General features: G+C 39.8%; 1 protein-coding gene and 1 non-coding gene across 2 annotated transcripts; one reads left to right on the top strand and one right to left on the bottom strand.

The window, feature by feature from the left end:
• Nucleotides 1-661: 661 nt before the first annotated feature.
• Nucleotides 662-769, bottom strand: LOC112745994 (small nucleolar RNA R71). Its single transcript, XR_003173895.1, has one exon. It is a non-coding gene; the product is annotated as a small nucleolar RNA R71 (small nucleolar RNA).
• A 14,750-nt stretch (nt 770-15,519) lies between these two features.
• Nucleotides 15,520-16,422, top strand: LOC112742584 (uncharacterized). Its single transcript, XM_025791824.3, has one exon. The coding sequence runs from the start codon at nt 15,904-15,906 to the stop codon at nt 16,420-16,422; it is 519 nt and encodes a 172-aa protein (XP_025647609.1). The 5' UTR covers nt 15,520-15,903.
• Nucleotides 16,423-24,851: the final 8,429 nt, after the last annotated feature.

Below are 24,851 nucleotides of genomic sequence, written 5' to 3'. Positions count from 1 at the left end.
TCGAATTCTCTCCCCCTCTCTCATCTCCTTCTTCTATTCTTCTCTTCTTCTACTCACATAAAGGAATCTCTATACTGTGACATAGAGGATTCCTCTTCTTTTCTGTTCTCTTATTTTTCATATGAGTAGGAACAGGGATAAAGACATTCTTATTGAAGCTGATCTTGAACCTGAAAAGACTCTTAAGAGGAAACTAAGAGAAGCTAAAGCACAACCCTTTGGAGAGGACCTGACAGAAATTTTCGAAAAAGAAGGAGACATGGCCGAACCCAAAAACAATGGTGGAGATGCAAGGAAGTTGCTTGGTAACTTTATTACACCCTCTTCTGACTTCTATGGAAGAAGCATCTCAATTCCTGCCATTAGAGCAAACAACTTTGAGCTTAAGCCTCGATTAGTTTCTCTAATGCAACAGAATTGCAAGTTTCATGGACTTCCATTGGAAGATCCTCAACAATTCTTAGCTGAATTCTTGCAAATTTGTGACACTGTCAAGACCAATGGAGTTGATCCCGAGGTCTACAGGCTTATGCTTTTCCCTTTTGCTGTAAGAGACAGAGCTAGAACATGGTTAGATTCACAACCTAAGGAAAGCCTGAACTCTTGGGAAAAGCTGGTTAGTGATTTCCTGACCAAATTCTTTCCACCTCAAAAGATTAGCAAGCTTAAAGTGGAAATCCAATCCTTTAGACAGAAGGAAGGTGAGTCCCTCTATGAAGCTTGGGAAATATATAAGCAATTGATCAAAAGGTGTCCTACTGATATGCTTCCAGAATGGAGCATCATATGTATATTCTATGATGGTCTATCTGAGTTGTCAAAAATGTCATTGGACCATTCTGCAGGAGGATCTCTTCATCTGAAAACTCCTGCAGAAGCTCAGGAACTCATTGAAATGGTTGCAAATAACCAGTTCATGTACACCTCTGAGAGGAGTCCTGTGAAAAATGGGATGCCTCAAAAGAAGGGACTTCTTGAAATTGATACTCTAAATGCCATATTGGCTCAGAACAAAATATTATCTCAGCAAGTCAATATGATTTCTCAAAGTTTGAATGGATTGCAAGCTGTATCCAACAGTACTAAAGAAGCATTTTCTGAAGAAGAAGCTTATGATCCTGAGAACCCTGCAATGGCAGAGGTGAATTACATGGGAAAACCCTATGGAAACACCTATAATCCTTCATGGAGAAATTATCCAAATTTCTCATGGAAGGACCAACAGAGGCCTCAACAACGCTTCAATAATAATGGTGGAAGAAATAGGTTTACCAATAGCAAGCCTTTTCTATCATCTTCTCAGCAACAGACAGAAAATTCTAAACAGAGCCATTCTGGCCTGGCAACCATAGTCTCTGATCTATCCAAGACCACACTAAGTTTCATGAATGAAACAAGGTCCTCTATTAGAAATTTGGAGGCACAGGTAGGTCAGCTGAGTAAGAAGATTACTGAAACTCCTCCTAGTACTCTCCCAAGCAATATAGAAGAAAATCCTAAGAGAGAGTGCAGGGCCATAACCATGACCAACATGGTCGAACCTGGAGAGAGTGAGGAGGACGTGAGTCCCAGTGAGAAAAGCCTCATGGGACGTCCTCTGGACAGAAAGGAGTTTCCCTTTGAGGAACCAAAGGAATCTGAGGCTCATACAGAGACCATAGAGATTCCATTAAACTTTCTTCTACCATTCATGAGCTCTGATGAATATTCTTCCTATGAAGAGGATGAAGACATCACTGAAGAACAAGTTGCTAAATATCTAGGAGCAATCATGAAGTTGAATGCCAAGTTATTTGGTATTGAAACTTGGGAGGATGAACCCCCCTTGTTCACCAATGAACTGAATGCATTAATGAGGCAGACATTACCTCAGAAGAAACTAGATCCCAGAAAATTCTTCATACCTCGTACCATATGCACCATGATCTTTAAAAAGGCTCTATGTGACCTGGGGTCAAGGATAAACCTCATGCCCCTCTCTTTGAGGTACAAGCTGCAAGAATCTCACTAGAGATGGCAGACAAATCAATGAAAAAGGCTTATGGACTAGTAGAGGACGTGCTAGTGAAGGTTAGAGGCCTTTACATCCCTGCTGATTTCATAATGCTAGACGCTGGGAAGGATGAGGATGAATCCATCATCCTTGGCAGATTTTCCTAGCCACAGCAAAAGCTGTGATTGATGTTGATAGAGGAGAGTTGGTCCTTCAGTTAAATGAAGACTACCTTGTATTCAAGACTCAAGGTTCTCCTTCTGTAACCATGGAGAGGAGGCATGAAAAGCTTCTCTCAATACAGAGTCAAACAAAACCCCCACATTCAAACTCTAAGTTTGGTGTTGGGAGGCCACAACTAAACTCTAAGTTTGGTGTTGAGATGCCCCAACCCTGCTCTGATTATCTGTGAGGCTCAATGAGACCTCACTATCAAGCTATTGACATTAAAGAAGTGCTTATTGGGAGGCAACCCAATGTTATTTAATTATAACTATTTATTTTCCATTGTTATTTTATGTTTTCTTTAGGTTGATGATCATGTGAAGTCACAAAAACAACTGAAAAATCAAAGTAGAATGAAAAATAGCATTAAAAATAGCTCACCCTGGAGGAAGAGCTTACTGGCGTTTAAACGCCAGTAAGAAGCATCAGACTAGCGTTTAACGCCAGAAAGAAGCATCAAGCTGGCGTTAAATGCCAGAAACAAGCTACAGCTTGGCGTTTAACGCCAGAAACAAGCACTAGACTGGCGTTAAATGCCAGAAACAAGCACCAAGTTGGCGTTTAACGCCAAGAAAGGGAGAAAAGATGGCGTTTAACGCCAGAAACAAGCAGCAGTCTGGCGTTAAATGCCAGGATTGCACTCTAAGGGCATTTACACGCCTAAATGGAGCAGGTATGATAAGTCCTTAACCCCTCAGGATCTGTAGACCCCACAGGATCCCCACCTAACTCAATTTACTCTCTCTCTTCCTCACACTTTTTCATAACACTATTCCCCAAATACCATTCACCAATCACCTCCATCTCTCTTCCCCATCACCTCTTCACCACTCTTCCCTCCCAAACCCAACCACTAATACACAGTTCTTTCCCCCCTTGGCCGACACACTCACACCTCTCCATCTCCTCCATTTTCTTCTTCTTCTCCTCTCTCCTTTCTTCTTTTTCTCGAGGACGAGCAAACCTTTTAAGTTTGGTATGGAAAAAGCATTGCTTTTGTATTTTTCCATAACCACTAATGGCACCTAAGGCCGGAGAAACCTCTAGAAAGAAGAAAGGGAAGGCAATTGCTTTCACCTCTGAGTCATGGGAGATGGAGAGATTCATCTCAAAAGCCCATCACTAAGAAAATGATGGACCAAACAAGAGAGCCCACTTATGGACATCAATAAGAGCATGAGAAAATTCCTCATCATGAAATCCCTGAGATGCCTCAGAGGATGCACTTTCCTCCACAAAACTATTGGGAGCGAATTAACACCTCCCTAGGAGAATTAAGTTCCAACATGGGACAACTAAGGGTGGAACACCAAGAGCATTATATCTTCCTCCATGAAATTAGAGAAGATCAAAGAGCTATGAGGGAGGAGCAACAAAGGCAAGGAAGAGACATTGAGGAGCTAAAGCACTCCATAAGATCTTCAAGAGAAAGAACTAGCCGCCATCACTAAGGTGGACCAATTCTTTAATCTCCTTGCTCTTATTTTTTTGTTTTTCGAAAACTATGCTTTATGTTTATTTATGTTTGTGTCTTTATTACATGATCACTAGTGTCTAAGTGTCTATGTCTTAAAGCTATGAATATCCTATGAATCCATCACCTTTCTTAAATGAAAAATGTTTTTAATCACAAAACAACAAGAAGTACATGATTTCGAATTTATCCTTGAAGTTAGTTCAATTATTTTGATGTGGTGACAATACTTTTTGCTTTCTGAATGAATGCTTCAACAGTGCATATGTCTTTTGAATTTGTTGTTTATGAATGATAAAATTGTTGGCTCTTGAAAGAATGATGAAAAAGGAGAAATGTTATTTGATAATCTAAAAAATCATAAAATTGATTATTGAAGCAAGAAAAAGCAGTGAAAAAAGCAAAAGCTTGCAAAAAAAGAGAATACAAAATGGCGAAAATAAAGAAAAAAAGAAAGAAAAAGAAAAAGCAAGCAGAAAAAGCCAAGAACTCTTTAAACCAAAAGGCAAGAGCAAAAAGCCAGTAACCCTTTAAACTAAAAGGAAAGAGTAAAAAGGATCCAAGGCTTTGAGCATTAATGGATATGAGGGCCCAAAGGAATAAAATCCTGGCCTAAGCGGCTAAACCAAGCTGTTGCTAACCATGTGCTTGTGGCGTGAAGGTGTCAAGCCAAAAGCTTGAGACTGAGCAGTTAAAGTCGTGATCCAAAGAAAAAAGAATGTGCTTATGAACCCTGGACACCTCTAATTGGGGACTCTAGCAAAGCTGAGTCACAATCTGAAAAGGTTCACCCAGTTATGTGTCTATGGCATTTATGTATCCAGTGGTAATACTGGAAAACAAAGTGCTTAGGGCCATGGCCAAGACTCATAAAGTAGCTGTGTTCAAGAATCAACATACTGAACTAGGAGAATCAATAACACTATCTAAATTCTGAGTTCCTATAGATGCCAATCATTCTGAACTTCAAAGGATAAAGTGAGATGCCAAAACTGTTCAGAGACAAAAAGCTACTAGTCCCACTCATCTAATTGGAACTAAGTTTCATTGATATTTTGGAATTTATAGTATATTCTCTTCTTTTTATCCTACTTGATTTTCAGTTGCTTAGGGACAAGCAAAAATTTAAGTTTGGTGTTGTGATGAGCGGATAATTTATACGCTTTTTGGAATTATTTTTAGGTAGTTTTTAGTATAATTTAATTAGTTTTTACTATGTTTTTATTATTTTTTATGCAAAATTCACAGTTCTGGACTTTACTATGAGTTTGTGTATTTTTCTGTGATTTCAGGTATTTTCTGGCTGAAATTGAGGGACCTGAGCAAAAATCTGATTCAGAGGCTGAAAAAGGACTGCAGATGCTATTAGATTCTGACCTCCCTGCACTCGAAATACCAATTGGGGTGCTCTCAATTGCATTGGAAAGTAGACATCTAGGGCTTTCCAGCAATATATAATAGTCCACACTTTGCTCGAGTTTTGACGACGCAAACTGGCGTTCAAACGCCAACTTCCTGCCCTATTCTGAAGTTAAACACCAGAAACATGTTACAAACCAGAGTTAAACGCCACAAACAGGCTGGAACCTGGCGTTTAACTCCAAGAGAAGTCTCTACACGTGTAAAGCTCAATGCTCAGCCCAAGCACACACCAAGTGGGCTCCGGAAGTGGATATCCGCATCATTTACTTATCTCTGTAAACCCTAGTAACTAGTTTAGTATAAGTAGGACTTTTTACTATTGTATTCGACGTCTTGGTCATTCTGGTTCCCCCTCTGGGGCCAAAGCCAATGAACACCATTATCACTTATCTATTTTCAATGGTGGAGTTTCTACACCCCATAGATTAAGGTGTGGAGCTCTGCTGTTTCTCATGAATTAATGCAAAGTACTATTTTTTTCTATTCAATTCAAGCTTATTCTTATTCCAAGATATTCAATCGCACTTCAACCTGATGAATGTGATGATCCGTGACACTCATCATCATTCTCACCTATGAACGCATTCCTGACAACCACTTCTGTTCTATTTGCAATAGCTTAAGTGTTTATCTCTTAGCCTCCATTCCGAAACACCGGAGTCTTCGTGGTATAAGCTAGAATCAGTTGGCAGCATTCTTGAAATCCGAAAAGTCTAAACCTTGTCTGTGGTATTCTGAGTAGGATCTGGGATGGGATGATTGTGACGAGCTTCAAACTCGCGAGTGTTGGGCGTAGTGACAGACGCAAAAGGATCAATGGATCCTATTCCAACATGAGTGAGAACCGACAGATGATTAGCCGTGCAGTGACAACGCATTTTGACCATTTTCACTGAGAGGACAGACGGTAGCCATTAACAACGGTGATCCCCCAACATACAGCTTGCCATGGAAAGGAGTATGAATGATTGAATGAAGGCAGTAGGAAAGCAGAGATTCAGAAGGAACAAAGCATCTCCATACGCTTATCTGAAATTCTCACTAATGAATTACATAAGTATCTCTATCTTATTTTATGTTTTATTTATCTTTTAATTATCAAAACCTCATAACCATTTGAATCTACCTGACTGAGAGTTACAAGATGACCATAGCTTGCTTCAAGCTGACAATCTCCGTGGGATCGACCCTTACTCACGTAAGGTTTATTACTTGGACGACCCAGTGCACTTGTTGGTTAGTTGTACGGAGTTGAGAAAAAGAATTGAGATTATGAACATGCGTGCACCAAGTTTTTGGCACCGTTGAGATCACAATTTAGTGCACCACTTGTCCCCAAGCAAGAAAAGAATTATGCACAAAGGTTCTTTTAATCGGGATGGATTGAAGAATAACTTATAATTCTCTGTGAGTGAAGTGATTAAGTGATAGTGGGGTGAACTCCAAATTATATGGTCATGTAATGGCTTCAGTGCTTACTAGTCCCTACATCTTGGAAGTCTTAGATCTTAGGATTTTTATTCAATTGATATCATGGAGATCTCTCTATAGGTGATCACCTTGAAGCAGCTCATGGTTTTTGTGTTTTGGCCTTAACTCTAAGTGTCATGTCTCAAAGCGGCTCTTTAGATAAGCTTTCAATCAATACTCCCAAACCAGTTGGTTTTAAGGTATTAGGTGTTGAAGCACCCCTGAGAATTTACTTGCTCAAACCTCTCTCTTTGACACAATTCTACCACAAGCATTTAACTAGGATAGTAACTCTTTGAGTTCCTATTTCGTTCTTTTTCTTCCTAGTAATTGATGTTCAGAGCCTTTTGCCATATTCTTTTGTTTTTCTGTTTCTTTTACTTTCTTTTGTTGCTACTTCTTAGATCAACAAATGTTTGAGAATCTCTAAAATACTTCTTTGAACTTTATTTCCTGCCTATGAGCTCCCATGCAAGTTTTCATAAACATGCAACCTCAATACACAATCATACAACTAGAACCACCACTTCTCTTAATCTTTTGCTTGCCTCAAAACAAATTTTTGATTCCTCAATCCTTCCTTTCAAAGAACTGTTCTTTGATGCATTTTTGAAAATTTTAGTGCAAGCAATTTTCCAAGAGTATAGTGTTGTGAAATATCAAGCATCATTATTGTTAAGCCATAAGAAAACTATGCTGAATAAACATTTTAAAATCAAAAGACAACGAAACCTAAAGGTACAGAACATATAAGCTTAATCATAAATGTGCAACACATGAAAACTTGGAAGGCATATCATTTTTCAGATATGCATCTTCCTTATTGACTAAGGTTACGAAAGGAACTCCACCACCTTTAATTTTTTGTGCTCTTTTCCTTTGCTGGACTCTCCTTTCTTCTTTGGCTCCTGCTTCTTCTTCTTTCTTGTTTTTTTTTGTTCCTCAGAAGGGCATCTTCAATCCCAAGATTGGTCTATCCGATCCCATAGTCCAGCTTCCTTCAACCTTTGCTCCATTCTGTCTATATTTCTCTTAACTCTTTTATTTTGATGGTTGACTGATTCATGACACTCAACAAATGGTTTGATCTCTCGGTTGATCACTGGCATGCCGTAAACCATGTAGTTTAGCTTTGCCTGAGTCTCTATGTGAGACTCTATTCAGTCTAGATACCTATGCTCTTCAGTTGTGTGGAATGTGTTCTTCCATTGATAGAGATTTTAGATGTACGCCTCTTGCTTGGCTTGTTGTTGGAACGATTTATCAAATAATTCTTGGAAGTGCGCAGATTGTTCCCTTTGTCGATCCAAAGTTCTCACTTGGAATTCTCTATTCTGATCCTTCATCATGAGCTGGAAATTTTCTTATTTCTCCATCATCTTCAGCTGCCAATTCTCTTGCTACTCCCAATCCCTCAAGTATTGCTCTTATTGTTGTTCCTGTGCCCTCATATATTGCCAAGACATTTCTTCAATTGAACTCTGAATTTGGCTTAAATTCATTGTGCTAGAGGCTTGGATCTCTTCCCTTTGTGGTCCAGAAGCTTGTCCTTCTTCTATTTGTGGTCCCCTTCTTCTTCTCTAAGGTCTTCTCTCACTCTGATCATCAGTGGAACCTTTTATTCTCTGCCTGGTGATTGCTCTTCCATCTTGCACCCAATCTGTATCTGAATCTTCAAAAAGCACCCCTGCTCTATTGCACAAACGCAATATGGTACTTGGGTGGGCAAGCTTGGCTGACTTGCTGCTACTTTCAGCCATCTCTTGGATGCTGTCTGCAATTAGTTGAGGGGCATTTATTTCTCCTCCTTTGAGTATGCAGTGTACCCTGATTCCTCTTCTTATAGTAACTTCCAAGGGGTTTCCAGTGGGGAGGATTGATCTCCTCACTATTTCGTACCAACCTTTGGCCTCAGGTAAGAGATCCATCCTCTTTAAGTGGCATGGCTCCCTGTTTGAATCTCTTACCCAATCTTTGCCACCTAGGCATATATCATTTATGAGCTCATCAGGATCGTTCTCACCATTTGTTCTTTTATCAAAACTGGGTTCTCTGAAAGGTATTGCTCTTAATTTTTGTAAAACTCGCATGATTGTAGACGGATTGAAGTCCACTTCCACTCCCCTAACAAAACTTTTCTAGGGGATTTCATTTTTGCTTTGTCTCACTGCATTAGCATAGAACTCCCATACCATAGTTGCACTTATGTCTGTGAGGGGTTCACAGAGGAGTTCCCATCTTCTCTTCTCAATGATTTCCCTCATTATAGGATACTCACCATCCTTCACTCTAAATCTGACCTCTTGGATTATTTTTTTCTCCTCCATCCACCCATGATATTGTGATTCATGAAACTGAGGTTTAAATCTCCTATTATCATAAGTGGGTGGTTCAGCTTCAACTGGTTATTTTTCTTTTCTTCTTCTGGAACTTGTCGAAGCCATTTGAGTGGGGAAGGGATGACAAATAATATCTTTTGGTTAGAGCATGGTTCAGGAGGAAAGGAAAGAAAAATATAGGCACCGTGTGATGTTTTTGGTTGAAAGAAGAATGCTGTAAATTGTTTGGAAAGAGTATTGAAAAAGGCACAGGTGTGTGAGCATAGGAAGTGTTACTGGCCAATTTGTAGCAAGGACATGAGTTATTAAGGAAAAACAAGGAGTTGGAGGTTCGGTCATATTGAAATGAAGGGTGAAGATGTTGTTGAGAATAAGGGAATGAATGATGTGCTTATGGAGTTGGGTAAGGCCAAGGATCGCCTCTTCATTGAGCACATGGGTTCGGTTTTCTAGGTGATGAGTCCTTCTCCACCATTGTGCAGATGTGTGCTTCCCAATAATCCATTTTTAAGCACCTGTGGAATGCTATTCACTCTTGTAATTAACCATACAGCATGGTCTTGTCACTTCTCACAATCTTCTCCTCTTCATACTTATCCACCCTAGCAAAACAACAAAATTTAAGTTCAAAGAGGTGGCGGACAGCAAGTGAACATTAATGACTTTATGAAGAAAATTAAAAATTTTGGCTACATGTTCCTCATATATAAATAACTAACTATGCTACATGTAAGTACACACAGTTTTGGTGGACACCAGACTTGTTTTACAACAAGTAATTCATGTGAAATTTTGATTTTTGTCGCTGTTAGTTTATTCATTTCAGGGAACATTTTATTTTCTACTTTAACAAAATAAATTCACAAAATGATGCAAGACATGGTTTATCTTTTCATGAATTTGAGTCTTAGAGCATTTGTGATTTTCTTGAAACTTATAGCACATGTAGAACACCAAACTTAATGTTTGGCTATATACTTCAATAAACTGAATAAGTATATATCCTAAGATGGTTATATGATCATCATACTTGGAAAGCCATTTTAGAGTGCCTTGAGGAAAACCAAACTTACGAGTCAGACATATGCCTTAAAATGATGTATGCAGCCATCAAATCTACCCATGAAAGCTCAAATTCATGCTAGAAGAACCATTAATTATTGATATTAAAATAAAGGCAAGAGTATTAAATCATGGGCTGCCTCCCATGGAGCACTCTTTTAGTGTCACTAGCTTGACATCAATTCTCTATTAGGGTGGTTGATGATCATAGTGCCTCAGCTTATCTCCTCTCACTGTGAACCTTCTTCCTGTGTTTTGATTAACAATCTCTATGTGCTCCAACGAGGATATTTTGTTGACAGTTGATGATTGGTGATGACATGTCACCATGTCATGTTTTTCTATGCTTTTTCATACAAGAAATTTATGATTAGTGCTTAAATATTGCATTCTTTGGTGCTTAAATGGTATATTTCTTTGATCTTTTGATTTGATAAACTTTGTAGGAAATAAGAAGAAAAAGAAGCAAAAAGAGCACAAAATAAGCTAAAAAGAAGAAAAGAGGAATTTTGGGCACACTTTGAAGTTGGAGCACACTTTGGAGGCTTAGGCCACGCTTCTAAAAGCGTGACCCATGACCAAATCAAGGAAGAGAAGCGTGGCCCAAAGGAAGAAAAGTGTGGCTCAAAACAAAGAGCAAGAGAGGAAAAAAGCTTGAGCTAAAGTTTGCCTCAAACTTTAGCTCAAACTTTTGGAGGAGCTTGACTACACCCTGGAGGGAGCAAAAGCTTGCGCCAACGTTTGCCTCAAGCTTTTTGGCAAACGTTGGCGCCACACATGCATACAAGGGGTATACTTCCAACAAGAATAACTTGAGCTACAGAGCTCCAAATGAGGTGATTCAAAAAGCAATGGAAAGTAGGAATCAAGAGCTTTCCAAGCATATATGGCACTGCATGGTGGACACTAAAACTGAGTGAGAAAACTGCCCCGCAATGTGCATAAACGAACATGGTGGCAACCTGCAGTGAGGCCAACTGACCTCTGCACCTTCGACGGAGTATAACTCGAGCTATGGAGCTCCAAATGATGCGCTTTCAACGGAATTGGAAAGTAGACATTTAGGGCTTTCCAACAATGTATAATAGTATGGGGTGGACAATACGTTTGAGCCTCCAGAACTGGCGTTTTGACCACGTTTGAGGCAAACTTTACCTCAAACGCTGCACACCAAAGCCAGCGACCTTGTCCTCTTCAAATGAGCATAACTTGAGTTGTAGATGTCCAATTGAAGTGATTCTAATTGGGTTAGAAAGCTGACATTCAGAGCTTTCTAACCATATATAATAGTCTATAGTGGGCATGAAATTTGCAACGTTGACAAGCAGACAAAGTAGTACCCCAACATGCATGCAAGAAGGCCCAACGTTTGGCTAAAAGTTTGACCTCAAACTTTAGCCCAAACGTTGGTAGCAGCAAATAAGGGCAGCTGGTATAAAAAGTTTGAGTAAAAGTTTGCCTCAAACTTTTACTCAAACTTTTACTCAAACTTTTATGATTCATGGCCCGGTTCACAATGGGTTTCTCTCCAACTCCAAGAGCAATCAACAGAGGCTTTTGTCAACCTAATTCCATCAAGAGCAAGGGTCCAATTGACACCACTCAAAGGCACAAGAGATTGTTAGAATAGAAATTTCATTTTAATTGTAATTTGTTTTGAATTTCATTTTTATTTTGTAAAAATGCCTATAAATAGGCATCTGTTTCATTTTATTAGAGAGGCGAGCTCCACTAGGGAGCATTAGGAATACAGAACTCTCTCTCTTTAGTTTTTCTTTTTGTTTTAAATCTTGGGTTGAGAATTGAAGAAATTCTGTTTCAATCTCACCTTGAGAATTCTCTCTGTTTTCTTCTTCTGCAATTTTAATTTCTCCTCTACTACAAGTTCCTTTGCTGCAATTTTACAATTTAATTTACATTGAGCTTGATTTTGATCTTTGGTTCTCATTGCTTAATGTTCTCACTGAATTCAATTTACATTCAAGCAATTTAATTCTTCTGCAAGTGCTCTGCATTTTACATTTCTGTTCATGATCTGATTTACTTTTCCTGCAAGTTTAATTTTCTCTAAGCTTTGATCTATTTCTCTCTTAAATTTCCAGCACCCACTCCCCTTTACATTTAATGCAATTTTACTTTTCTTGCAATTTAAGATTCTTGCAATTTACATTTCTTGCTCTTAAAGTTACTTGCCAATTTACATTCTGCAACTTTAAATTCATTGTCCTTTACTTCCTGTTGGTTACAATTTCACACAATTCACATCAATGTTAGCTTGACTAAACTAATCACCCACTAAAGTTGCTTGATCCATCAATCCCTGTGGGATCGACCTCACTCACGTGAGTTTTATTACTTGATGCGACCCGGTGCACTTGCCGGTGAGTTTTGTGTCGGATCGTTTTCCGCACATCAAGTTTTTCAAAAACTTGATGTGCGGAAAACGATCCGACACAAAACTCACCGGCAAGTGCACCGGGTCGCATCAAGTAATAAAACTCACGTGAGTGAGGTCGATCCCACAGGGATTGAAGGATTGATCAATTTTAGTTTAGTGGTTGATTTAGTCAAGCGAATCAAGATTTGGTTGAGAGATTTGTGATTTGCAGAATTTAAATTGCATGGAAAGTAAAGGGAATGGGCAATTTGCATGAAATTAAAGAGAACTGAAATTCAAAGTGCTGAATCTTAAAGAGCAAGAAATTAAATGGCCGAAACTTAGAACGCAAGAAATGTAAATTGTAGAATCTTAAAGTGCAAGAAATGTAAATGGCTTGAATTGTAAAGGGAATTGGGAATTGGATTTGCATAAATTAAACAAGGAAAAGTAAAATTCAACAAACAAAAGAGTAGAAGATAACTTGAATTGAATCAGATCTAAAACGGAATTGTAAATGGGCTTGAAAAGCATTAAACAGAGAATCGAAAATGGGAATCTAGATCTCAGGACTCAAGAGACTAGATAACCAAGTCTAGATCTCAATGCCTTCCTAGATCCAACAAGAGCAATTGCAAAGGAAATGTAAATTGCAGAGAAAGTAGAAGAAGAAGCAATTATCAGAAACTGAAATTCAATTGTGCAGTAAAATTAAACAAGATCCCAAGGTGAGATTGAAACAGAATTTCTTCAATTCTCCACCCAAGATCCGAAGCAAGAAAAGTAAAGAGTAATCAAGTAAGAACAAGGAGGAAGAGAGATCAATTCTCCTCCCCAAATTCTCTTGAATTATAACAACAATGCCAAAATGTAAAAGTGAGCTCTCTACAAACTGCAAAATCCAAAACCGAAAAGAAAGCTCTCTAGAAACTTAAATCTTCATCTATTTATACACTTTCTCCTTTCTTTACATGACAGTTTACCGACTCAACCCATCATTTCTACCGGAAAATGGGACTACATATCAGACATTTTCAGCTGGAGCTGAGCGAGGATCGGATTCTGAGACTCGAAACAACTCGGCACTTGCATCGGTGAAATAACGTATAATAGACCTGGAAATCAATGCTTTTTGGCCCCTCACTTCCGGCTTGATTAAGAGGTTGAGGGCGCCTCCCCTCTCTCTGGAGTTCGCCGCTTTCTTCCTGTGAGTGAATCCTATCTCTTCCATATGTGAAATTTTCCTTTCAAGCAACCACATTCATTCAGCAGTGACATCGAAATGTGAGATTGAAGCCTTTTCCTTCGCATTTGCTTGTTAACAACGAGCCAACCTTCTGAGGGTTAGGTGAAGGTCTCGTTCCTGGACTGTCCATACATAAGAATAGTATTATATACCGTAGTAGCAACAATTATAATTACTAATTTATTATATAAGTAATAATCCATCTGGAAAGACAGCATTAGATACCTCAGAACTAAGAAGAATGCCACCCGATGAGCATAGGTAAGGGATGACAAGCCTTATTTAGGTTAGGACAGGAAGGAAGAGAGCATTACGAATTGCCCTATTTGATCTAGTCTCTTCCATTATCAATACCCGTACATACAAAGATCGTTGTAGCAAAGTACGAGGCACATTTCCTCCCGAGCTCACATTAGTTCTTCAGTGGGTGAGTTTTACATTTATCATAGCTCTATCTAAGATAAAGTAAGTTAGAGTGGTCTGCTCCTCTAACTAGAAATGAAAATGTCGTAAGTAAGAGAAAGGAAGTTGATCTGCCTTTCTTCGCGCTGACTCTGCGTAAAGTGAGATGTGTGATAGCTGGCATGGGACTGTTTACCAGCAGCTAATTGTTCATCATGCTTTCTCTGTGTAAAGTGCTGATAATTCTCCTTCCTAATGCTATCGGCTTCCTCCCTGGTACTGTATGGGCCGAGCCTAGCTCCTGGGTAGGGGACAGCATATAGCGGCGCGACACGCGCGTGGAAGCTCTCGCGACTCTTCCCAGTTAAGTTTCCTTTGTGCATCTTGTCTTTCCCAATTCTTTCTTGGTTGGTAAACCCAACCGGCGATTGACAACAAACAAGTCTCCCCTTTTTGGTTGGGAGCAGAGCTCTTTTTGAACGGTTTCTGTCATGTCTCCACTAATTCCAATTTTTGGTTCCGTAGTTGGTGCTTTTGTAGGACGGTTGCTCTATTTTGGATCAGAACAAAGCAGCAGTCTAATGACTATCCCCCTTTATGGGATAGTCTTGTTTTTTTGTTGTGCGCTCCGGGGTTTTTTTGGGGTCTCATTAACTAGACGTTATGGAAGGGGACTTGTCTTGGTTATCGATACGTGCCTTTATTTTCTGGTCGCCTTGTATCTTGGTTCTTTTAGGATTTATACGGGCTTACTATTGCTTTCAATTATTTGTCCAGTAGTTTCGAACGAAGGAGGTGTAATCCTTTCTATGGTTTCGGGGGATGGTTCGGCGTCCAGCGTGAACCAGCCGACGCCTACCTATTCCACACAGCCGGGCTCGTCCTCCGAGACGGGGGATAATGTAATTCCTCCTTCTCCTGGAGAAGGGCCGTCCCATCAAGGGTCTGTTGTGCGAAATGAAAGGAATCGTCAATGCGATTTCGCATTGTACGGCTCGAGCTGGACAATAGCCCCTATTTGCTGGATAAGGCAAGGGGAGACTATTGGGCTCAAAGATGTTGTTTCGACGTCTCCCTCAGGGATTGGTCAGTGGCTTTGGGTATACCGGTTCGGAGAGATCGACGAGCACCTCACACAGCCATGCCAACCGCAAGCTTTTGAATAAAATTAGGGGTGATCTTTGACCGACCGATGCAGCGGGAAACTACCCCGTAAGAACATTGTAAAGTCCAAACTCCTTTACAAAAAGGAGACCATCCAATAAGTGCCATAGGACTGGTTGAGAAAGAAGATGCCGGCCGATACAGAAAATAGAGGACTGTTAGCAGAAGCAGTTTTATCGCATTTCTCGTCTCTCGCTTAGCTCTGTGTCCTCGCCGCTGTTGGAGTAAAGGCATGCCCTGGGCCAAGAAAAGTAGTCCTTTCATTGGCTAACGGGATTACGCTTAATGGTACTTAATGGGATAGACCGATCATCGCTTTCTTCCTTCTACTAGTTCTGGAGTCAAGCTAGCAAACAATTTATTAGATATAGGTCAATCACGGATTCAAGCTATAGCAAACAAGACTGATAGTCTATCCTCAGCAGCTGAGCTTCGCTATACTATAAACTCAACTCAAAGACAGAAATTAGCATATAATGAAAGATGGATTATAAGTACGGTGAAACCTGTATCCCAATTGTTAAATCAAAAACATAAGGTAGTTTACTTACTTAGTGCTTGCGCTCGAACGATAACATTCCTTTTCTCTCAACATCATCAGGCACCTCTTCCCTCCGCCGGAATCAGAACCGTTGATTCTTTCTTGGTTCATCACGCCCGTCGATCTTGCCGGAGATTGAAGAAGAAAGAATGAAAGACGGCGGTGCGGTAGGGTTCTAGAGAGAGAGAATGGCGTCGCCGGCGAAGATGCAGGAGCAAGTATTGGAGATCAACTTGATCTCAGCACAAGGACTGCAGCCACCTTCGTCTCCACGGCAGAGGCTCCAAACCTACGCCCTCACATGGATCGACCCCTCCACCAAGCTCCGAACCCGAGTTGACAACGTTGGCGGCCACAACCCTACCTGGAACGACAAGTTCCTCGCCAGCGATACCTCCGGAATCTCCGTCGCCATCTACGCCGTCGGCACCTTCCGCCTAATCGGCACCGTCAGGTTCCTCATCGGCAACATCCTCTCCTCTCCCGCCGACCCCGACGCCGCCAGAACACCCTGCTTCAGCGCCGTCCAGATTCTCCGGTCGTCGGGGAGGTTCCACGACGTCATGAACATCGGCGCCATGGTCGTGGAAGCCTCCGACTTCCCGGCGCTGCACAAGATCTCGGCGATAGGGTACCGCGACCTCATGGGAATGAAGATAAAGCACCACCGGAGGAAGCGAAACCGAAGCCCGCGGCGGCGGCGTTGAAGGAGTGGAACGGGGTGAGGGAATTGGCGGGAAACAAAGGATTAACGGCTTCGGGATTCTTGTGCTGCTTGGTGGCCCGCAGAAGTATCCAACTCACTCCCACTAACCCTGCCATGGAAAGGTAAACCAACAATAAAGCTACAACCCTCTCTCAGCACAGCCTAGGAAACCTCTTATCCTCTACCTTACCTCGACAAAAAAATCTATTGGTGGATTATTGTCTCGGGAGGTAGATGGAGTGGAATAGGGCTACTCCACCTGACTCACGGTCGCTCCACGGGAAAGCACCACTAGGAGACGAAGCAAGCCGAGGCTTTCGAGGCAGATATCGCCATTACACGGTAGTAGGGAAACCGGTCCTTGTAAGCAGCACTAGAGAGGGGATAGAGACTCGAGACTTCAAACTAATGTCCTTCTTCCTCTGAGCCAGGTTCCTTGTAGAGTCTATCTACTAGAGACATTAACGGTGCTCACCCGGTTGGGAAAATTCAATACTCGAATGGGGAAAGCCCTCCATCGTACAGTTCGGCGGACACGGAAGAGCTAGTTCATAGGGCTCGTCCTTTCTCAATATGGGCATGGGACCGCCAATCCCGCCTTAGGAAAAGCTCGGGATGATGATGGGGCTAGCAACCGGTCCTCCAAGAAGCTAGATCTCTTGGGCGCTTTCTTTCCCTTGTAGCCAAGTCATACTCATTCCGTACGACGAATGGGCCTTCGAGGTCGGAACTCATCACACATTACTGGGTAGATCCGTTGGGGGATAAGGGTTCTAGTTCAATAAAGGTGCTTCTCATTATATCGAATAATAAGTTAGGCCTGTAGTGTTCATTAAATTAATTAAATTAAAGGAGGTACTGAAGCTCAATCTCCCGAAGTTGACGCGAATTTTTATGTTGATTGGTAATAGACCCCCGTAGAAAGCTACCGCATTGCAACCAGGGAGTTTAAGATAGCTATGCATGGGTTTTTATAGCTATAGCTGACGATAAAAGGCTGTCTTTTAAAACTAAAACGTCATTCAAAAATGATTTTTATTACATATGCAGGAATAACTGTCAAAATCTTAAATAAATACGAAGATATAGACAGGAGCAGGAAGGGTTTGTATTGTCTGGTCCCGAGCCCGCCTTACAAAATGTGCCAGCTGCTGAACCTGTCAAGTGGAAGCGTAGAAGAGTATTGCCAGCTGCTTTTGGTTGATTGCTCTTGGAGTTGGAGAGAGAACCGAAGTGAACCGGGTTGGGAATTATAAAAGCTTGGGTAAAAGTTTGAGTAAAAGTTTGAGGCAAATTTTTACTCAAACTTTTTACATCAGCAACCCCATTCTTGCTGCTAACAATGTTTGAGCTAAAGTTTGGGGTCAAACTTTTGCTCAAACGTTGGCCCCCTTATGCACACTCATGGCGCCAACGTTTGCCAAAAAGTTTGAGGCAAACGTTGGTGCAAACTTTTTCTCTCCAGGGTGTTGATTTGTGATGCCAACGTTTGCCAAAAAGTTTGAGGCAAACGTTGGCTCAAGCTTTTCTCCCAAAAGTTTGAGCTAAAGTTTGAGGGAAATTTTTGCTCAAGCTTTTTGTTCCCTGGTGTGTTTTCACTTATCCGAAAGTTTGAGCTAAAGTTTGAGGCAAACTTTTGCTCAAACTTTTTTGTTCTCTCTTGCTCCTAGCCATTCCTTCTTGCTTCAACCTTTCTCCAAGCTTTCTTCACCCATCATCAAACAACCAAACACATCAAAGCTATGCTCAAAATCATGAGTTTGTCATTCTTTCATAATATGTGGCAATTATAGCATAAATCCCCATAAAATTACATTAATTCATCTATGGTTGATTAAATCAAAGGAAACATGAAAATCTACCCAATTGGCTTGCTTGTGGCTCAAGAAAGTGCATAAATCAATTGAAAACAAAAGAAAAAGGCTAGTGAAACTAGGCTAAGATGACTTGTCATCACAACACCAAACTTAAAGCATGCTTGTCCCCAAGCAAGAAAGGAATTATGCTCGAAGGTTCTTTCAATCAGAATGGATTTAAAAAATTACATGTACTATCCTGTGAGTGAAGTGATCAAGTGACAGTGGGGTAAACTCTAAATCATGTGCTCATGCAAGGGCCTCAGTGCTTACTAGTCCCTACATCTTGGATGTCTTAGGTCTTAGGATTTTCATCCAAATGGTATCATGGAGGTCTCTTTATATGTAATCACCTTGAAGCAGCTTATGGTTTCTTTGCTTTGGCCTTGACTCTAAGTGTCATGTCTCAAAGCGGCTCTTTAGATAAGCTTTCAATCAATACTCCTAAACCAGTTGGTTTTAAGGTATTAGGTGTTAAAGCACCCCTAAGGATTTACTTGCTCAAGCCTCTTTCTTTGACACAATTCGACCACAAGCATTTACTAGGATAACAACTCTTTGAGTTTTTGTTTCTTCTTTCTTTTTTGCCTAGTAATTGATGCTCAGAGCCTTGGGCCATGTTCTTTTTGTTTTTGTATTTTCTTTATTTTCTTTTGTTTTGTTTGCTGCTTCTTGGATCAATAAATTTTTTAGAATCTCCACAATACTTCTTTGAACTTCATGTCCTGCCTATGAGCTCCCATGCAAGTTTTTATAAGCATGCAACCTCAATACATGATTATACAACTAGAACCACCACTTCTCCTAATCTTCTGCTTGCCTCAAAATTGTTCAATTCCTCAATCCTTCTTTTCAAAGAACTTTCATGTGATGCATTTTTGAAATATTGAGTGCAAACAAGTGTGAAAAGTGTAGTGTTGTGAGTAATCAAGCATCTTAATTATTAACTTACAGAAAAGCTATACTATGCAGACAAGCAGGGGTATTATATCACTTTCAATCATAGCAGTATCTGATATAGAACAATCACTGAACAATACAGCCTTTTGGAATCTACTTGCTGTCCTCCTCCTCATCATCCTCATTGCTGGTTTTAGCATTCCTCTTTCATTTCTCTGGGTGATGATGCTTAATTCTTCCAAAAGCTTGTATGACACTCTGCAATGATATTGAAAGTTGCTTGTTCCCCAAGCACTTGAAAAATGGTTAGCATGCATGATTTATTTGTGGGCTTTTGTACTTACTTTGGTGTGGGAACACCAAACTTAGTACCTTGCCAATGGTTCTTGTTCATCAAACTAACCAGATGTGAAACTCTTTTTCTTTTTCAAAAGTGACAAAACTGGAAACTTAGGAAACGGCAGCATAGTTAACCTGTTTATCTAAATACTTGAAGCTAGCATTATGCAGAAAGTGAGAATGTGTTTTATGATGGGATTTTTGGTGGAACACCAAACTTAGAATCCTTCATTCTTCCTTATATTATTTTGGTGTGCAACACCAAACTTAGCTTCTTGCAATATAGATAAAACTAATTAACCTTTTTATTAAAATAGCTATGAAAAGAAAACTACCTCAGGTTGGGTTGCCTCCCAACAAGCGCTCTTTTATTGTCATTAGCTTGACATCCTTCATCCTCTGATTATGGAAGTTGAGGCTTCTGTTGCCTTTGGTTTCCTCCTAAGTGAGGTTTTGCTTTGTGATGTTCATCCTGGATGAGTGATTCTTTTCCTTCAGCCCTCTTTTCACCCATTTCTGCGAGGTACCTGGCCAGTTGTGCCATTTTCCTCTCAAGTTTTCTGATTGAGGCTTCTTGCTCTCTACTTGTTGCTTCTTGATCTTGTCTTGCCATCTCTTGAATTTTCGAAATACTCCATCATTACCTCTAGACTAGAGATTCTTTGAGAGCCTAGATTTGGTTGTGGCTGTATAAAATGAGATGGTTGTTGAAAGTTGTTTCGGGAAAATTGTGAGGTGTGATGAGGTTGGAATGGTGGGTGTTGTGGTGGTGCGTAATAGTTGTTGTTGGTATGGTGACATTTTTGCAGGTTTGGGAAATTGGGGTTGTTGTAGTTGAAGTCCCTTTGTCCTTGATTTTGATGCTCACTTCTTCTCCAGTTGGAATGAGTTCTCCAGGGTGGGTTGTACACATCACCTTGAGACTTGTGTTGGGACATACTTGCGGTATTGTTTGGATAGTGTAATCGCTCATAACTTTGTTGCTCATGGTCAATTACTCCAAAACCTTGTTCATGTTGATTCCAACCATGTGAATTTTGAATTAGATTGTATGCATTTACTACGGCAGTTCGTAGCTCATTGATTTTTCTGACAATCATCTTTAGTTGTTGCAGAGTCTGTTGATGCATCTGCTTGTTTTGGTTTATGACTGCACTGACACCTTCAATTTCCACCACTCCCTTCTCTTGTGTGAATGGTTGAACTTCTGCCTCTGGTTTACCAATTCCATGAGGTGGTTTCAACTTGGCTAGGAGTTCACTCATTAGTTCTTCCCATCCGATGATGTTTCCTTGTGGGAAAGTTTCAAACCATTGAGCCACATCGTTCATGGTGATGAGTGGACGCTTCATTTCATGGGTTGCATTGTCATCTGGGGTTGGGACACTGCTCCCATACTGACTGGGATTCGTTGGATTTTTCTCCATGATCTGCACAGTCACAGATAGTCCAAATGAAGATTGAATACATTCATGCCCAAAATATGGTTAAAAGATTTGTTGACACAATGTTTCAAATAGTTCATGGACTTGAAAGATTAGTAGATGAAAATTGCTTCTCTCGCATAATCAACAAGCAAAAGCACAAGAATCACACAAGCCAGAGGAACTAAGAAAAACTTCACTCTATTGCTAAAGTGACATTTTAGTTAGCTTAAGCAAAAATTCAAACAGTTAGTGTGTCAATCAAAAATTAGAGAAACAAAAAGTAAAAATGCTAGATCTAGATCACCACCTCACTTAATCATTGTCAATCTAATCAATCCCCGGCAACGGTGCCAAAAACTTGATGTGCGGAAAACGATCCGACACAAAACTCACCGGCAAGTGCACCGGGTCGCATCAAGTAATAATAACTCACGGGAGTGAGGTCGATCCCACAGGGATTGAAGGATTGATCAATTTTAGTTTAGTGGTTGATTTAGTCAAGCGAATCAAGATTTGGTTGAGAGATTTGTGATTTGCAGAATTTAAATTGCATGGAAAGTAAAGGGAATGGGCAATTTGCATGAAATTAAAGAGAACTGAAATTCAAAGTGCTGAATCTTAAAGAGCAAGAAATTAAATGGCCGAAACTTAGAACGCAAGAAATGTAAATTGCAGAATCTTAAAGTGCAAGAAATGTAAATGGCTTGAATTGTAAAGGGAATTGGGAATTGGATTTGCATAAATTAAACAAGGAAAAGTAAAATTCAACAAACAGAAGAGTAGAAGATAACTTGAATTGAATCAGATCTAAAACGGAATTGTAAATGGGCTTGAAAAGCATTAAACAGAGAATCGAAAATGGGAATCCAGATCTCAGGACTCAAGAGACTAGATAACCAAGTCTAGATCTCAATGGCTTCCTAGATCCAACAAGACCAATTGCAAAGGAAATGTAAATTGCAGAGAAAGTAGAAGAAGAAACAATTATCAGAAACTGAAATTCAATTGTGCAGTAAAATTAAACAAGATCCCAAGGTGAGATTGAAACAGAATTTCTTCAATTCTCCACCCAAGATCCGAAGCAAGAAAAGTAAAGAGTAATCAAGCAAGAACAAGGAGGAAGAGAGATCAATTCTCCTCCCCAAATTCTCTTGAATTATAACAACAATGCCAAAATGTAAAAGTGAGCTCTCTACAAACTGCAAAATCCAAAACCGAAAAGAAAGCTCTCTAGAAACTTAAATCTTCATCTATTTATACACTTTCTTCAAATGGTCTTCAAGCCTTGAATTGGGCCTTTGCTCTTGATGGAATTGGGTTGATAGAGGCCTTGGTTGATTGCTCTTGGAGTTGGAGAGAGAACCGAAGTGAACCGGGTTGGGAATTATAAAAGCTTGGGTAAAAGTTTGAGTAAAAGTTTGAGGCAAACTTTTACTCAAACATTTTACATCAGCAACCCCATTCTTGCTGCTACCAACGTTTGAGCTAAAGTTTGGGGTCAAACTTTTGCTCAAACGTTGGCCCCCTTATGCACACTCATGGCGCCAACGTTTGCCAAAAAGTTTGAGGCAAACGTTGGCGCAAACTTTTTGTCTCCAAGGTGTGTTGCTGATGGCGCCAACGTTTGCCAAAAAGTTTGAGGCAAACGTTGGCGCAAACTTTTTCTCTCCAGGGTGTTGATTTGGGATGCCAACGTTTGCCAAAAAGTTTGAGGCAAACGTTGGCTCAAGCTTTTTGTTCCCTGGTGTGTTTTCACTTATCCGAAAGTTTGAGCTAAAGTTTGAGCCAAACTTTTGCTCAAACTCTTTTGTTCTCTCTTGCTCCTAGCCATTCCTTCTTGCTTCAACCTTTCTCCAAGCTTTCTTCACCTATCATCAAACAACCAAACACATCAAAGCTATGCTCAAAATCATGAGTTTGTCATTCTTTCATAATATGTTGCAATTATAGCATAAATCCCCATGAAATTGCATTAATTCATCTATGGTTGATTAAATCAAAAGAAACATGAAAATCTACCCAATTGGCTTGCTTGTGGCTCAAGAAAGTGCATAAATCAATTGAAAACAAAAGAAAAAGGCTAGTGAAACTAGGCTAAGATGACTTGTCATCAATTGGATTTTTTGACGGTTTAGAATTCACAAATGAATTCTCGTTGCAAGTATAGTTTCTAAACCAACAATAATCCTTTCATACAAAAGTTGTGTTCGTCACAAGTAACAAACCCCTAAATTTACAAACCGAAGTATTGAACCTCGGGTCGTTCTCCCTGGGAATTACAATAAAGTGCCTTGTTATTGGTTATGAGGTATGTTTTGGGGTTTTTGATAAGAGACATGAAAGATAAATGACAAGGAAGTAAACTAATAGCTAAAAAGGTCTGGCAAGGTTTGGTGGTCAAGGATCTCTATCGTAATCAATAACCACAACATGAGAATTGGCAAGGATCAATCCCACTAAGTTAACCCCTAACTAATAGTAGAGGAAAGTCAAGTGAGCTATATCAATCCAAGTCCATAAGTCCTAGTTCTCCACCAAATAAATTAGTGAGATCTAGAGTTAATGGCTCCCAATAGTCAATCACTTGGACATTAGCAACTCAAGAGTTCCTAAGTTACCTTCCCAAGCCAAGAGCACTAAAATTCTACTCTAAAATCCCACCAAGCATTTTATCAAACACTTGGAAGGCATAAAAGGAAAGCATAGTAAAAAGTGCAAGAAAAGTAAATCTACACAACTCAATTTCAAGGAATTAAATAACAACAAATCAAATGAACAACAAAGGAACATGAATCATAAATTGCATTAAAGGAAAATAGAAGAAACAAAAGTGCATCAACATAAAAGTAGAAAATTACATGAATTAAATGCAAAACTAGAAAGAGGAAAGGTAGAAGAAGAAGAATTACAAAGAGAAAAGTAAATCAAAGAATGGAATTAAACTAGATCTAAGAATTCCTAATCTAGATCTAACCTACTCCCAATTCTAGAGAGAAGAGAGAGCTTCTCTCTCTAGAAACTAACTAAAGCATGATCAAACTAAAATAAAACTAAACTAAAGACTAGATGTGTGAAAGTATCTAAAGTATCTTGATTCCCCTTTAATCCTTGGCTTAAATAGCATCAAAAATGAGTTAGATTGGGCCCACAAGGCTTTAGAATTTGCTGGCCACGTATTGCTTTAAGTGGATCATATGGCAGCAACGACGTGTGTGCGTACAGTGCGTGTATGCATCACCATACTTGTAGTACCTATGGCAAATCTAATATCGTTTTGAAGCCCCAGATGTTAGCTTTCCAACGCAACTCTAACCGCATCATTTGGACTTCTATAGCTCAAGTTATGGTCGTTTAAGTGCGAAGAGGTCGGCTTGACAGCTTTTGCGATTCCTTCATTTCTTCATGAGTTCTCCATTTTTACATGTTTTTCCTTCATTCCCTTGATCCAATCTTTGCCTCCTAAATCTGAAATCACTTAAAAAACATATCAAGGCATCTAATGGAATCAAAGGTAAATTAAATTTAGCTATTCTAAGTCTTAAAAAACACGTTTTCACTCTTAAGCACAATTAAAGGAGAAGTTATAAAACCATGCTATTTTATTGAATAAATGTGAGGAAAGGTTATCAAAATGCTCTAAATTCAACACAAGATAAACCCTAAATATGGAGTTTATCAACCTCCCCACACTTAAACCAAGCATGTCCTCATGCTTAAACCAAGAGAAAGCAAAGGATATCAACTAAATGCACCCTACCTATATGCAACTATCTACATGAATGCAACTAAATGAAAAATGATTCTACCTACTTGGTTAAAAATAAATCAATCCTCCAAGACATACATGCACAAGTAGGGCTAAGGTCCCATGACGACTCATGAATCCTACCAATTTAAATATCAAAATG

The sequence above is a fragment of the Arachis hypogaea genome, chromosome 14 (assembly GCF_003086295.3).
Source record: "Arachis hypogaea cultivar Tifrunner chromosome 14, arahy.Tifrunner.gnm2.J5K5, whole genome shotgun sequence".
Lineage (NCBI taxonomy): Eukaryota > Viridiplantae > Streptophyta > Magnoliopsida > Fabales > Fabaceae > Arachis > Arachis hypogaea.
Note: the sequence above shows the minus strand (reverse complement) of the source record. Positions and strands in the feature narration are given on the sequence as shown.

What these genes read in the sequence shown, in the direction of transcription:
- LOC112742584 (XM_025791824.3), top strand. Translation starts at nt 15,904, where the DNA reads ATGGCGTCGCCGGCGAAGATGCAGGAGCAAGTATTGGAGATCAACTTG.